Source organism: Hemiscyllium ocellatum, chromosome 6 (assembly GCF_020745735.1).
Source record: "Hemiscyllium ocellatum isolate sHemOce1 chromosome 6, sHemOce1.pat.X.cur, whole genome shotgun sequence".
NCBI lineage: Eukaryota > Metazoa > Chordata > Chondrichthyes > Orectolobiformes > Hemiscylliidae > Hemiscyllium > Hemiscyllium ocellatum.
The window spans coordinates 121,550,270-121,566,408 of NC_083406.1; the positions used below are offsets into that span (position 1 = coordinate 121,550,270).

At 50.0% G+C, this 16,139-nt stretch overlaps 1 protein-coding gene across 3 annotated transcripts in view; it reads right to left on the reverse strand.

Moving 5' to 3' along the window:
• Window positions 1-16,139, reverse strand: part of LOC132816569 (cGMP-dependent 3',5'-cyclic phosphodiesterase) — a 312,596-nt gene that overhangs the window by 158,637 nt on the left and 137,820 nt on the right. For all 3 annotated transcript variants that reach the window (XM_060826337.1, XM_060826336.1, XM_060826338.1), the window contains 2 exons: window positions 10,680-10,821; window positions 8,747-8,799 (listed from right to left, as the gene is read on the reverse strand). In XM_060826337.1, the coding sequence (XP_060682320.1) occupies window positions 8,747-8,799; window positions 10,680-10,821 (195 nt within the window). The remainder of the gene's footprint in view (window positions 1-8,746; window positions 8,800-10,679; window positions 10,822-16,139) is intronic.

Here is a 16,139-nt window from a genome sequence, read left to right on the forward strand (position 1 = left end):
CTCTGTCTCAGTGGAGACCCTGGCCCCTTTTCAAAGGGGAGACTTTGGAGCACCACAGGCAGTGCAGAGCATGTGCCCTGGGCTATTTCCAGGGCTGAGGTGAGTTGGTTTTACAGGGAAAGGCGTTTACAGGAACGAGAGTAAGAACCGAGGCCAGCAGGACTGGGACTTCAAGACATTGGTAACCAGAGCAGTAGTGACAGAGCAGCTCTCCATGGAGGGTGTGGTCAGGGTTGGGATTACAACACCCAAGGGTGTAAGGGAGGCACATTCAACCCAAGGCTGTCCAAAACAGAACTGGACTGCAGTATGAAACCTGCAACATGTCAAGGTTATTGGAAAAAGGCAGGAGTGTGGCACTAAACCAACTCACTTGGGGAGCTAGTACCAGGTCGATGGGAAGAATGGTCTCATTCTGCACTGTGTCTCCGCGATGTTTGTCCATCCTGGAGGGGAGAGGGTCTGGAACTAGGGGTTATGGATTCAGAATAAGGGGGGTCTCAAATTTATGGAGGAATTTCTCCACTCAGAGGGTCATGCATCAATGGAATTCTCTCCTCACAACCCAAGTTGAGGCTGGAACACCCTCAAGACGGAGTTAGATTTCTGATTGACAAGGGTGTCGTGAGTCTTTTTTTTTGTTTTCCGTGGCGGGTGAGCGGCAGTGGGGGTCAGGCAAATGGGGCCAAGCCCAAATCAGATGAACCGACATCGTATTGAATGCTGGGGCAGGTTTGAGGGGCTGAAGGGCCTCCATTGCTCCTATTTATTAAGTTCTAGCCGGAGGGAGAGAAGAGGCTGCTCCCCAATTCGATGGAGGTGTCTCAGTGCGGGGGAGCGGCTCTGGGAGAAGACACCTTGAATATTTTACACCTTCCCCCTGCCCACTGGCCAAGCTCAACTGTCCTCTGCCCATCCCACCCCCCACTGCCCTGCCGGATATATCCCACTTCCTCCTGGATTGTCCTGGTGACTCTGGGATTTGGAGATTAATCTCTCAGATTAATCTGTGACCAGCAGGAAATATTTGTCAAGGAAACCGTTCTCACACACACACTCCTTCAATCTACCACTGATTAAAAAAAACAAACAGATTATATCGAACAATGGTCCAGTGTTATTGTAACTGGACTACTAGCACAGACCAGCTAAAGTCTTGGGAACAGAAGGTCAAATCCCACCAGGGCAGTGAGTGGAATTAGAATTCAATAAAAATCTGGAATTAAAAACTGGTCTAATGATGATAAAAGTGTAGATACAGGTACAGTTACAACATTTAAAACACATTTGGACAGGTCCATGATTTGCGAAGGTTTGGAGGGGTGTGGGCCAAATGCAGGCAAATGAGATTGGGAAACTTGGACAAATTGGACCGAACGGTCTGTTTCAGTGCTATAACTCTACAACTGGTTCGCTAATGTCATTTAGAGAAGGAAATCTACCATTTTTACCCAGTCTGGCCTATATGTGACTCCAGACCCATAGCAATATAGGTCCTGGGCAATAAATGTTGGTTGAACCAGCAATACTCACATCCCATGAATGAATGGAAAATACCCAAGGTATTGTGATGTGAAGCAGGATTGCTTGAGACAATACACAGGAACCTCCAGGTAGGTACAGTCATTGAAAGGACGCACAATCTCTGGACAGCACTCCACTCAGTTCTATCCCCCTGCTCTATCTCAGTCACCCAGACGTGCTATTCCAGCTTCATTTCATCATCATTCATTGGCCTCTCTTCCAGCAGGCCCTCGGACCTCCAGACCACTCTGTCATATACACAGCCCTCCTGTATCTCTTACTTGTATCAGCTAGTCCTTGTACAGTCACCAAATGGGAACGGTGTTTCTTTGTTGACCTTATCTTAACTTGGCCTAATCTTGTGCTCGATCTTGTGACATAATCTTATGACCATACCGCATTGCCAAAGCCTACGTACAGATACAGGTGCAGGCTCGGAGCTGTTCCCACTCAATCACTGTAGCAACGCAACAGGAAACATCAACGGCACCTTCCCCAGCCATCAAGGTCCTCAAGACACAGTGGGCAATATCGCCCATTGCTGTCCGACCCTCTCAGCACCCAGTCTCCCCATTGACACCTCCAGCAGAATTGTACTCCAGCACAATCTCCAACCTCATGGTCCGACATATCCCCCACCCAACCATTAGTATTGGATTTCAGTCAGGCTTTAGGGCATGGGCCACCATGGCAGGCTCATCCAGAAGATTAAGGTGCATGGGATCCACCATGACGTGGCCACATAGATCCAGAATTGGCTTGCCCATAGAAGACAGAGGGCAGTGGTGGATGAGTGCTTTTCAGGCCAGAGGTCTGTGATTAGTGGTGTTCCGTAGGGATCCATACTGGGACCTCTGCTGCTTGTGATAATATAAACAACTTAGATGAAAATGTAAATGGATGGGTTAGCAAGTTTGCACGATGGGTGGAGTTTGAACAGTGCAGAAAGTTGTCAAAGGATACAGTGTGATGTAGATCAATTGTAGATATGGACGGAGAAATGGTAGATGGAGGTTACTCTGGGTAAGTGTGAGGTGCTGCACTTTGGGAGATCATATGTTAAGGAAAAGTATACAGTTAATGGCAGGACCCTGAACAGCATTGATGTGCAGAGGGATCTTGGTGTTCAAGTCCATAGTTCCCTGAAAGTGGCCATGTCAGTAGGTGGGTGGGAAAGAAGGCATGTGGCATACTTGCCTTTATTGGTCAGGGAATTGAGTACAAGAGTCAGGATGCAGCTCTGTAAGACTTTGATTAGGCCACACTTAGAGTACTGCATTCAATTCTGGTCACCACACTATAGAGAAGGGTGTGGAGGTTCTGTGACAGAGGCTGAGGGGAAACTTGAGAAAAGTCCAAGAAATTATGAAATGCATAGATCGGGATGATGGTCAGAATCTTTCTCCCTGAGATGAAATGTGTAAAACTAGGGGGCATGCATTTAAGGTGAGGGGGGATGTCCAAAGGAGATGTGAGGGGCAAGGATTACACAGAGGATTACACAGAGGATTACACAGAGGGTGGTAGGTGTCTGGAGCACTGCCAGGGGTGGAGGCAGATACGATAGGGGCATTTCAGAGACTTTTAGATAAAAACATGAGTATACAAGGAATGAAGAGATACGGCAGGCAGAAGGGGCTGGTTTAATTTGGCATCATGTTGGACACAACATAGTGGGTCGAAGGGCCTGTTCCTGTGCTGTACTGTTCCAGGTTCTATGATCGAATACCATCAAGGCAGGATCAATGGAGTGTGCAGGGGGGCATGTCAGGAGCAGCACCAGGCAGACCTGAAGATGAGGTGTCTACCTGGTGAAACAATCAAACAGGCCTACCGGCCAATTAGCATAAGCACTCAAAACGTCGTCTTTGCCACCCCCTGATGCTGCCTCCAGCCTCCTGCCTGCAAACAGCATAAACAGCAAGTGATAGGCAGAGCTCAGTGATCCCACAGACAATGGATCAGACCCAAGCTCTGCAGTCCTGCCACATCCAGTCGTCAATGGTGGTGGACAATTAAACAACTCACTGGAAGAGGAGGCTCCACCAATCTCCCCATCCTCGATGGCGGAGAAGCCCAGCACATCACGGCAAAAGATAAGGCTGAAACTTTCACAGCAATCTCCAGCCAGAAATGCCGAGTGGATGATCCATCTCAGCCTCCCCCAGTGGTCCCCAGTGTCACAGAGACCAGTCTCCAGCCAATTCGATTCACTCCACGGGATATCAATAAATGGTTGGAGGTACTGGATACTGCAAAGACTACGGGCCCTGATAACATTCCAGCAATAGGACTGAAGACTTGTGCTCCAGAACCTGCTGCTCCCCTAGCCAAGCTGTTCCAGTACAGTTACAACACTGGCATCTACCCGACAATGTGGGAAATGTACCCAACCGTGTCTTGTTCATAAAAAGCAGGACAAATCCATCCCTAGCCAATTTCCCCATCAGTTTACTCTTGACCATCAGTAAGGTGTTATCGAGCAGCATCTGCTCAGCAATAACCTGCTCAGTGAGGCCCAGTTCAGGCTCCACCAGGGCCACTCAGTGCACCACCCCCTCACCTCCATCCAGGACCCCATGCAGTCGTTCCTAGTGAGACAGAGGCTCACCTGTCTCACTCTTCCAACCTGGTTTACCTTATCCAGTGCTCCAGGTGTGGTCTTCTCTGCATCGGGGAGACCGAATGTAAATTCAGAGCACATTTCACCAAGCGTCTCAGTCTGGCCTTTAGGGGCCGACCTGACCTCCCAGTCACCGCCCATTTCAATTCCCTCTCCCATTCCAACGTGACCATCCTCGGCCTCCTCCATTACCACAGCGAATCAGACTACAAATCGGACGAACATCACCTCATCTTCCGCCTGGGCAGCCTACAGCCAGGAGGACTCAACACTGAGTTCCCCAGTTTCAAATAACCTTCCTCCCCATCCCCCGACTCCCTTCCCAGCCCCTCCCCCTCCATTCCATTCCTCTCATTGACCCTTCCTTCCAGGCAACAACTGGATTCATTCCTCCCATCGACCAATCAGGTCATATCCTCTACCTGTGTTCGCTTTTCCCCACCTCACCAACCCACCCACCCCTCTCCCCACCCCAAGACCCCCCCCCCACCCATTCCCTTTATCTGCAGCTCCCCCCACGTCCACCCCCAGTCCTGAAGAAGGGTTACACCCAAAACATCGACTTCTACACCTCCTGATGTTGCCTGGCTTGCTGTGTTCTTCCAGCTTCCTGCCTGTTTACCCAGCCCCCATCAGCCTTGGTTCAAACACGGACAACAGAGCTGAATTCCAGAGGGGAGGGGAGAGGGACAGCCCTTGACATCAAGGCTGTATTCAACTGAGCGTGGCAGACCTGGCAACACTGGAATCGCTGGGCATCAGGGGGGCAAACTCCCCAGTGGTCAGAGTCATACCTGGCACATAGGAAGATGGTTGTGGTTTTTGGAGGTTAGTCATCTCAGCTCCAGGACATCTCTACAGGAGTTCCTCAGGATAGTGATCTAGGCCCAACCATCTTCAGCTGCTTCAATGACCTTCCCTCCATCATAAGGTCAGGAGTGGGGATGGTCACCAATGATTGCACAGTGTTCAGCAGCATTCACAACTCCTCAGATACTGAAGCAGTCCGTGCTCAAATGTAACAAGGTCTGGACTATACCTAGGCTTGGGCTGACAAGTGACAAGTCACACAAATGCCAGACAATGGCCATCTCCAATAAGAGACAATCTAACTACTGCCCCTTGTTATTCAATGGTGTTACTATCATTGAATCCCCCCACTATCAACATCCTTAAGTAGACTCACCAAATAACCACCTTGTGTTTACAAGTGGCTACAAGAGCAGGTCAGAGGCTGGGAATCCTGTGGTGAGTAACTCCCCTCCTGACTCCCCAAACCCAGTCCCACCATCTACAAGGCCCAAGTCAGGAGTATAATGGAATACTCCCCACTTGCCTGGATGGGGGCAGCTCCAACAAACACTCATAAAGCTCAACACCATCCAGGACAAAGCAGTCCCCACTTGATTGGCCCAAATCCACAAGCATCCACTCCCTCCACTTCTGACACTCAGTAGAAATATGTACAATCTACAAGATGCCCTGCAGAAATTCACCAAAGATCCTCAGGCAGCATCTTCCAAACCCACAACCACTTCCATCTAGAAGGACAAGGGCAGCAGATACATAGGAACACCACCCCCTGCAGGTTCCCCTCCAAGCTATTCAGTGCTTTGGAAATATATCGTCATTCCTTCACTGTCACTGGGTCAAAATCCTGGAACCCCTCCATAAGGACATTGTGTGGGTCGAGCTACAGCACATGGACTGCAGAGGTTCAGGAAGGAAGCTCATTCCCACCTTCTCAAGGGGGCAACTAAGGATGGGGCAAGAAATGTTGGCTCAGCCAGCGACACCCACATCCCACAACTGAATAAAAAACATGTGACTCAAGACAATTGGGGCAGCACGGTGGCTCAGTGGTTAGCACTGCTGCCTCAAAGCACCAGGGTCCCAGGTTCAATTCCAACCTCGGGCATCTGTCTGTGTGGAGTTTGCACATTCTCCCCGTGTCTGTGTGGGTTTCCTCCCACAGTCCAAAGATGTGCAGGTCAGGGTGAATTGGCCATACTAAATTGCCCATAGTGTTAGGTGCATCAGTCAGAGGGAAATAGGTCTGGGTGGGTTACACTTCGGACGGTCAGTGTGGACTTGTTGGGCCGAAGGGCCTGTTTCCACACTGTAGGGAATCTAATCTAATTGAAGGCACTACATAGACAAAGAGGAATTTTCTGAGGTTATGTTCATTTTTGACTATTCATAACAACTAGGACCAAGAATATGGAATTCAGTGCCTCATGCATTATTTATTCATTCACAGGGAGCGGGACGTCACTGGCTCGGCCAGCATTTATTGCCCATCCCGGGTTTTTAAAGAGTGAACCACATTGTTGTGGATCTGGAGTCACATGTAGGCTAGGCCAATAAAGGATGCCCTTTACTAAAAGGGCATTAGTGAACACAATGGGTATTTCCCTACAATCAAGGTTAGTTTCATGGTCACCATTAAACTCTTAATGGTTTTCTTTTATTGAATTCTAATTCCATTGTCTGCTGTGGTGAGATTCACACCTGGGTCCCAAAACCTTACCTGGCTCTCTGGATTTAGTAGTCTGGCAATAAGACCACAACGCCATCAAACTCCGCCATTTAATGTCATCACCGTTGACCTCATCACAGTCTCAAATCCACCCGCCATCACTTTTAAACATATTGTTAATTAAAAGCCTGTCGATCTACTCTTTAAATTTACTCAATGTCGCAGCATCCACCGCACTCTGTGGGAGTGAATTACACAGATTGTTGACTCTTTCAGAGTAGTAATCCCACCCTCTGCTTCCTGTTTGAAAACTACCACCCCTTATCCTAAAACTACCACCTCTTATTCTAGACAACCTCACAACAGCAAACATCCCCTCCACACCTATTTTGTCAATCCCCTTTAACATTTTATAGACCTCAATCAGATCTCCTCTCATTCTTCTAAATTCCAGTGAACACAGACCCAATATGCTCAATTAGTGGGCGACACGGTGGCACAGTGGTTAGCACTGCTGCCTCACAGCGCCAGAGACCCGGGTTCAATTCCCACCACAGGTGACTGTCTGTGTGGAGTTTGTACATTCTCCCCGTGTCTGCGTGGGTTTCCTCCGGGTGCTCCGGTTTCCTCCCACAGTCCAAAGATGTGCAGGCCAGGTGAATTGGCCATGGGAAATTGTCCCATAGTGTTAGGTGCAGGGGTAAGCATAGGGGAATGGATCTGGGTGGCTGCACTTCGGCGGGTCAGTGTGGACTTGTTGGGCCGAAGGGCCTGTTTTCACACTGTAAGATATTTAATCTCTCTTCAGAAGACAAGCCTTTTATCTCTGGAACTGATTTGTGAACCGTCTCTGAGCTGTGTTCGATGAAATTATATCTTTCCTCAAGTAAGGGGATCAAATCTGCATGTAGTACTCCAGATGGAGTTGGGAGGCCATGTTGCAGCTGTACAGGACATTGGTTAGGCCACTGTTGGAATATTGCGTGCAATTCTGGTCTCCTTCCTATCGGAAAGATGTTGTGAAACTCGAAAGGGTTCAGAAAAGATTTACAAGGATGTTGCCAGGGTTGGAGGCTTTGAGCTACAGGGAGAGGCTGAACAGGCTCTTTTCCCTGGAGCGTCGGAGGCTGAGGGGTGACCTTATAGAGGTTTGTATAATCATGAAGGGTAAGGATAAGGTAAATAGATAAAGTCTTTTCCCTGGGGTAGGCAAATCCAGAACTAGAGGGCGTAGGTTTAGGGTGAGAGGGGAAAGATATAAAAGGGACCAGAGGAGCAACTTTTTCACACAGAGGGTTTCATCTGAATTACTCTTTGATATGGAAATTACCATTTTTTTATTGTCACTAGCTCATTCTTTCAGTGATGCAGTCATGGAATAGCAACATCTCCTCACACTGAAACACGATGTGAATTGTACAACTCGGGAAGGGGCCATCCTAAATCTGGGGTTCGGGAACGAACCCAACCGGGAGATCAATGCTTCAATGGGGCAGCATTTTGAGAACACTGACCAGCATTCAGTAAGTTTTAAGCTACTTCTGGATAAAGTCGTCCTCAGGTGACAGTATTAAAATGGGAGAAAGCCAACTCTCACAAAACTGGGCAGGAGCTGGGGAATGGAGACTGGAGACAGCTGTAAGAATTCATCAAAATCCTCAGAGTAACCCCTGATGGGTCTTCCAGTAAACCACATACACCACATCCACCAGCTCCCCTTTACCTATTCCACTTGTTTCATTTCATAGAACGCTAACAAATCCGACAAACACTGTTTCTCTTTGACAAAGGCATGCTGTCTTTGCCTGATATCACTAAGATGTTTTAAGTCCCCTACTGTAATATTCCCACTGCCAGATTTCAGCCTAATCAGCTCATATACTCCTGTTTCCTGTCTCCATCCGTTTGGGCTATCTCCCATCAGATGGGAACTTTCCAGAGTGGACAACATTTTGGAAAATGCCTGCACAATGTCAGTGACAGCAAAAGGAGAGATCAGGAATTTGGCAGCATTGACACGGATAGAGTTCGGAGACTGTCTGACTCCCTCCCTCCTGATTGTAATTGTTTTGCACAAATACCCACAAGAGCTTTGATAACACGGTCGCTTGAAGACTTACGTAGTGAATAACCTTCAGCTGAAGAGAAGCAGCATCTTGATCGTACAGCTCACCTGAAAGGAAGTGAAACGGCCAAGTCTTAGCAACCACCTGAACCAACGCCCCAACACAAACACTTACACACCCAGACCCAGAGCCCCAAACACAGAGCCAGCCCACTCTCACAGCCCAGAGCCAAAACCCAACTCACACCGCGCCCCCAACTCACACCCATCCCAACTCAGACCACGTCCCCAACTCACACTGCGTCCATAACGCACACCGCGCCCCCAACTCACACCCATCCCAACTCAGACCACGTCCCCAACTCACACCTCACCCCTAACTCACACCGCGCCCCCAACTCACACCACGCCCCCAACTCACACCGCATCCCAAACCCACACCGCGCCCCCAACTCACACCGCGCCCCCAACTCACACCACGTCCCAACTCACACCGCGCCCCCAACTCACATCGCGTCCCCAACTCACACCGCGTCCCCAACTCACACCGCGTTCCCAACTCACACCTAGTCCCAACTCACACCGCGCCCCCAACTCACACCGCGTCCCCAACTCACACCACGTCCCAACTCACACCGCGTCCCAACTCACACCGCGTCCCAACTCACACCGCGTCCCCAACTCACACCACGTCCCAACTCACACCGCGTCCCCAACTCACACCGCGTCCCCAACTCACACCGCGTCCCCAACTCACACCGCGCCCCCAACTCACACCGTGCCCCAACTCACACCGCGTCCCCAACTCACACCGCGCCCCAACTCACACCGCGTCCCCAACTCACATCGCGTCCCCAACTCACACCGCGTCCCCAACTCACACCGCGTCCCAACTCACACCGCGCCCCAACTCACACCGCGTCCCCAACTCACACCGCGTCCCCAACTCACACCGCGCCCCCAACTCACACCCATCCCAACTCACACCGCGTCCCCAACTCACACCGCGTCCCAACTCACACCGCGTCCCAACTCACACCGCGCCCCCAACTCACACCGCGTCCCCAACTCACACCGCGTCCCCAACTCACACCGCGCCCCCAACTCACTCCGCGTCCCCAACTCACACCGCGCCCCCAACTCACACCCATCCCAACTCACACCGCGTCCCCAACTCACACCGCGTCCCAACTCACACCGCGTCCCAACTCACACCGCGCCCCCAACTCACACCGCGCCCCCAACTCACACCGCGCCCCCAACTCACACCGCGCCCCCAACTCACATCGCGTCCCCAACTCACATCGCGTCCCCAACTCACACCGCGTCCCCAACTCACACCGCGCCCCAACTCACACCCATCCCAACTCACACCGCGTCCCCAACTCACACCACGTCCCAACTCACACCGCGTCCCAACTCACACCGCGCCCCCAACTCACACCGCGCCCCCAACTCACACCGCGCCCCCAACTCACATCGCGTCCCCAACTCACATCGCGTCCCAACTCACACCGCGCCCCCAACTCACACCGCGTCCCCAACTCACATCGCGTCCCAACTCACACCGCGCCCCCAACTCACAGCAAGTCCCCAACTCACACCGCGTCCCCAACTCACACCGCGCCCCCAACTCACACCGCGTCCCCAACTCACACCACGCCCACAAACACACACCCCGTCCCCAACTCACACCGCATCCCAAATCACAACACATCCCCAAATCACACCAGTCCCCCCAAATCAGAAACTTCCCCCAAATCACACCCTTTATCCCCCTACATTTCATGCCATATCCCCCAAATCACTTCCATATCCTCCCAAATTGCATCCCCATTGCCCTAAATTAAATCTCTAAAACCCACACCACCCCCAATAATCACACTCCGAGGACAGAGACAGCACGGGGTTAGATACAGAGTAGAGGCCCTTCGACACTCTCCCCCTCCCTCCCTTGCCCCCCCCCGGTGTATGGTCCAGGTACGTACCGCACAGTTGCAGAATCTTGTGGTCGAGCTCATCGAAGGCTCCGGGTAGTTCCGCCGCTGCCGTGTAGCTCTGGTGTAATCCGATGTGGCTCCAGCTGAGCGGGTTCAGGAGCGCCTGCACTCGCTTACAAGTCGCACAGATCTGGGACAGAAACCGGACAAAACAGGTCATCAGCTGGCAGCAGACCCCAGGGCACATCACTGGAGGCTGCCCTGGTGCCAGTCAGACCCAGGTGGTGGGTGGTGTCAGACCTGGAGCTGGGGGTGGGGGGGGATTCAATCTACTTTACTCATCATGTGAATCCCTCCTCAGGGAGTCGGATGATTATTTGGATAGAAATGGTGTGCAGGGATTTGTAGAGAATGCAGGAGATTGGCACTGGGTAACGATGCTCATGTGAAGAGACAGTAGAGGCACAATGGGCTGATTGGCCTCGTACCAGACTGATTCAGCGGATGGCAGGACTGATGTATGATGGGAGATTGACTAGGTTAGGATCGTTTTCACTGGAATTCAGACAAATGGAGGGGGGATCTCTGAGAGACTTACACAGTTGGGCAGCACGGTGGCACAGTGGTTAGCACTGCTGCCTCACAGCGCCGGAGACCCGGGTTCAATTCCCATCTCAAGCGACTGACTGTGTGGAGTTTGCACGTTCTCCCCGTGTCTGCGTGGGTTTCCTCTGGGTGCTCCGGTTTCCTCCCACAGTCCAAAGATGTGCGGGTCAGGTGAATTGGCCATGCTAAATTGCCCATGGTGTTAGGTGTAGGGGTATGGGTCTGGGTGGGTTGCTCTTTGGTGGGTCGGAGTGGACTTGTAGGGCCAAAGGGCCTGTTTCCACACTGTAAGTAATCTAAATTGTAACGGGAGTAGACGGGATGCAGGGAGGATGGTGGGTTTGTCCAGGGTTCACAGTCTGGGGATTTGAGATGGACCAAATAGAGATGAGGAGACATTCCTTCACCCAAAGCCTGTGGAATCCATTAGCTCAGGAAGTAGTTGATGCCAAAACATTGACTGTATTCAAGAGGCGGCTAGGTATAGCACTCGGGGGGAATGGGATGAAAGATTATGGGGAGAAAGCAGGATTAGGCTACTGAGTCGGAGGATCAGCCATGGTGGTGATGAGAGCTGAATGGCCTCCTCCTGCTCCTATCTTCCATGTTTCTATGTTTTGCATCCCAACCCTGAGATCCTGCAAAGCTGTCAGTGAGAATGCTGTGACTCCAGACTCCCATCTGGGCCGGGCTGTGCCGTACTGATGGAATACCGCACTGCTGGAGGTACAGTCTGTCAGCTGGGTGACAGCGCAGTCTGCCCTCTCATGTACGATCAAGAGGTCAAGCTCCTGAAATGGTCGGCCTAACATATGATGATAGGCTGAGGATCCTGGGATTGTATTGGTTAGAGTCTAGAAGGTTGAGGGGAGATCTAACAGAAACTTACAAGAAAATGCACGGCTTAGGAAGGGTGGATACTGGGAAGTTGTTTCCGTCAGGCGGGGAGACTAGGACCCATGGGCACAGCCTTACAATTAGAGGGGGGTCAATTTAGAAAGGAAATGAGGAGACATTTCTTCAGCCAGAGAGTGGTGGGCCTGTGGAATTCACTGCCAGGGAGCGCAGTGGTGGCCGGGCAGTTCGGGGTCTTCAAGGCAGAGATTGATAAATTTTTGATCTGGCAATGAATTAAGGGCTACGGGGAGAGTGCGGGTGAGCAGAATTGAAATGCCCATCAGCCATGATTAAATAGCAGAGTGGTCTCAATGGGCCGAATGGCCTTGTATCCACTCCTATTTCTTATGGTGTTCTGGTCCTTGGAAGTTTTATAGGGCGGCCACCCTCCAGAACATTGGGTTAGTTTCTATTCCTCTGCCCAGATTCCTGACACTTTTACAGGGACACTCGACGAGCAGTTGATTTCACTGGGAAAAGCTGGTGAAGACTCAATAACTACCAACAGGGACTCACTCTACACCCAAACCTCAGCTCACTCCACGGTCTGACACACTTTGAAAGCAACTGAGAACATTAAGAGGGTCAGTGCTGGAACATTGGGAAGATAGAAGCCAATTTACACACAGCAGGCTGCCGCATCTCCCCCAGCGAGGTGAGAATGATCGAATCACCTCCCTCTGGGATACTGATGCAGGGACAAATATTGATATCGCAGGAGGATGGTGCCTCCTTCAGTCCTGGGTCAGTCATCTCAGCTCCAAGACATCCATGCAGGAGTTCTACAGGGTATCCTCAATCATTGTACCAGTCAGGCAGGGAGTAAAGGGTCTTGTGAGGCAGCCGTGGTTTAATAAGGAATTGGAATCCCTTGTGAAAGGGAAGAGGGCGGCCTATGTAAAGATGAGGCGTGAAGGTTCAGTTGGGGCGATTGAGAGTTATAAGGTAGCCAGGAAGGATCTAAAGAGAGAGCTAAGAGCATCGAGAAGGGGACATGAAAAGTCCTTAGTTGGTAGGATTAGGGAAAACCCAAAGGCTTTCTATAGGTATGTCAGGAATAAAAGGATGACTAGGGTAGGTATCGGTCCAGTCAAGGATAGTAGTGGGAAGTTGTGCGTGGAGGCGGAGGAGATTGGAGAGACACTAAATCAATACTTTTCGTCAGTATTCACTCAGGAACAGGACATTGTTGCTGATGTGAATATTGAGTCACAAGTGATTAGAATGGATGACCTTGAGGTATGTAGGGAAGAAGTCTGGGGAATACTGGAAAGGATGAAAATAGATAAGTCCCCTGGGCCTGATGGCATTTACCCTAGGATCCTCTGGGAAGCTAGGGAGGAGATAGCGGAGCCATTGGCCTTGATTTTTATGTCATCATTGTCTACGGGAATAGTGCCAGAAGACTGGAGGATAGTGAATGTGGTCCCCTTGTTCAAGAAGGGGAGTAGGGACAGCCCTAGTAACTATAGGCCAGTGAGTCTCACTTCTGTTGTGGGCAAAGTCTTAGAGAGAACTGTAAGGGATAGGATTTATGAACATCTGGATAGGAATAATGTGATCAAGGATAGTCAGCATGGTTTTGTGAAGGCTAGGTCGTGCCTCACAAACTTTATTGAGTTCTTTGAGAAGGTGACTAAGGAGGTGGACGAGGGTAAAGCAGTAGATGTGGTGTATATGGATTTTAGCAAGGCGTTCGATAAGGTACCCCATGGTAGGCTAATGCAAAAACTACGGAGGTATGGCATTGAGGGTGCATTAGAGGTTTGGATTAGGAATTGGCTGGCTGGAAGGAGACAGAGGGTAGTAGTTGATGGAATAGGTTCATCTTGGAGTGCAGTTACCAGCGGTGTACCACAAGGATCTGTTTTGGGACCATTGCTGTTTGCAATCTTTATAAATGATCTAGAGGAGGGGCTTGAAAGCTGGGTGAGCAAGTTTGCGGATGACACGAAAGTCGGTGGAGTTGTGGACAGCGAAGAAGGATGTGGCAGGTTACAGCGGGATATAGACAAGTTGCAGAGCTGGGCAGAAAGGTGGCAAATGGAGTTCAATGTAGCTAAGTGTGAAGTCATTCACTTTGGTTGGAGTAACAAGAAGATGGATTACTGGGCTAATGGTAGGCTACTTGGTAGTGTGGATGAGCAGAGGGATCTTGGTGTCCATGTACACAGATCTCTGAAAGTTGCCACCCAGGTAAATAGTGCTGTGAAGAAGGCATATGGTGTACTGGGCTTTATCGGCAGAGGAATTGAGTTCCGGAGTCCTGAGGTCATGTTGCAGTTGTATAAGACTCTGGTGCGGCCTCATCTGGAGTATCGTGTGCAGTTTTGGTCGCCATACTATAGGAAGGATGTGGAGGCATTGGAACGGGTGCAGAGGAGGTTTACCAGGATGTTGCCTGGCATGGTAGGAAGATCGTATGAGGAAAGGCTGAGGCACTTGGGGCTGTTCTCATTGGAGAAAAGAAGGTTTAGGGGAGATTTGATAGAGGTGTACAAGATGATTAGGGGTTTAGATAGGGTGGACACTGAGAACCTTTTTCAGTTAATGGAGTCAGCTGTTACTAGGGGACACAGCTTTAAATTAAGGGGTGGTAGGTATAGAACAGATGGTAGGGGTAGATTCTTTACTCAGCGGGTTGTGAGTTCATGGAATGCCCTGCCAGTAGCAGTGGTGAACTCTCCCTCTTTATGGGCATTTAAGCGGGCATTGGATAAGCATATGGAGGTTATTAGGCTAGTGTAGGTTAGGTAGACTTTGGTTGGCGCAACATCGAGGGCCGAAGGGCCTGTACTGTGCTGTATTTTCTATTACACCCCACTATGCCATCATTACCTCCCTCGTTATTACAGCCAAACTTATTGGGTGTTTTGACACATGGGCAGGTGGAACCTGGTTTACCTAGCCCAGAGGTTGGAACACTACCACCACACTACAAGATCCTAGTTCCTCAGGGTAGATATTTTTCGAAACAACCTGTTCAGAGAATCCATCACATGCTTCTGGGACAGGTGGGACCTGAACCTGGGCCTCTAGACTCAGAGATAGGGTCATTACCATTGCACCACAAAATCACTAGTTCCTCAGGGGAGTGTCCTTGTCCCAACCATCTTCAGCTGCTTCATCAATGACCCTCCCTCCACCATAAGGGCAGGAGTGGGGATGGTCACTGATGGTTACACAGTGTTCAGCACCATTTATAGCTCCTCAGACACTGAAGCAGTCCATGTTAAAATGCAACAAGATCTGGACAATATCCAGGCTTGGGCTGACAAGTGGCAGGTAACACTCGTGCCACACAAATACCAGACAGTTATTCTCACCAATAAGAGACAAACTAATCACTGTCTTTGACATTTACTGATGTTGACATCACTGAATCCCCCACTATCAACTTCCTGGGGGTTAACATGAACCAGAAACTCAACTGGACTCACCACATAAACACAGAGGAATCCTGTAGTGAGTAACTCACCTCCTGACTCCCCAAGGCTTGTCCACCATCTAAAAGGCACGAGGAGTTGGATTGATGTCACACTACGTATGACCTCACCACACTGTTCTGTATTTGTTAAATCTTCCTCACTGTCCTGTCTTGAAACCATCACCTTGATAAGTTGTTATGGTCCCTCTACCATCATTATGATTTGGAGATGCCGGTGTTGGACTGGGGTGTACAAAATTAAATTGGAAGCACACCAGCTTTTTGACGCTCTGAAAGCTAGTGCTTCCAATTAAACCTGTTGGACTATAACCTGGTGTTGTGTGATTTTTAACTTTCTACCATCATTAGTTTGTGTAGTTTTGGATTATTTGTTACTTTGGTTAGATCCTCAGCATGTGACTCTTACATCTATCATGTTATTCCAGCCATTTGGTTTGTCTCCAGCACCACCTTATATTTAATTTTTTGCAATTATCTCTGCGCCTCAATGAATCGGTCATCCCTTCACTAGTTATTCAGCTGTTGACACTTTACTCACACAGTCTGACACTTTTGAT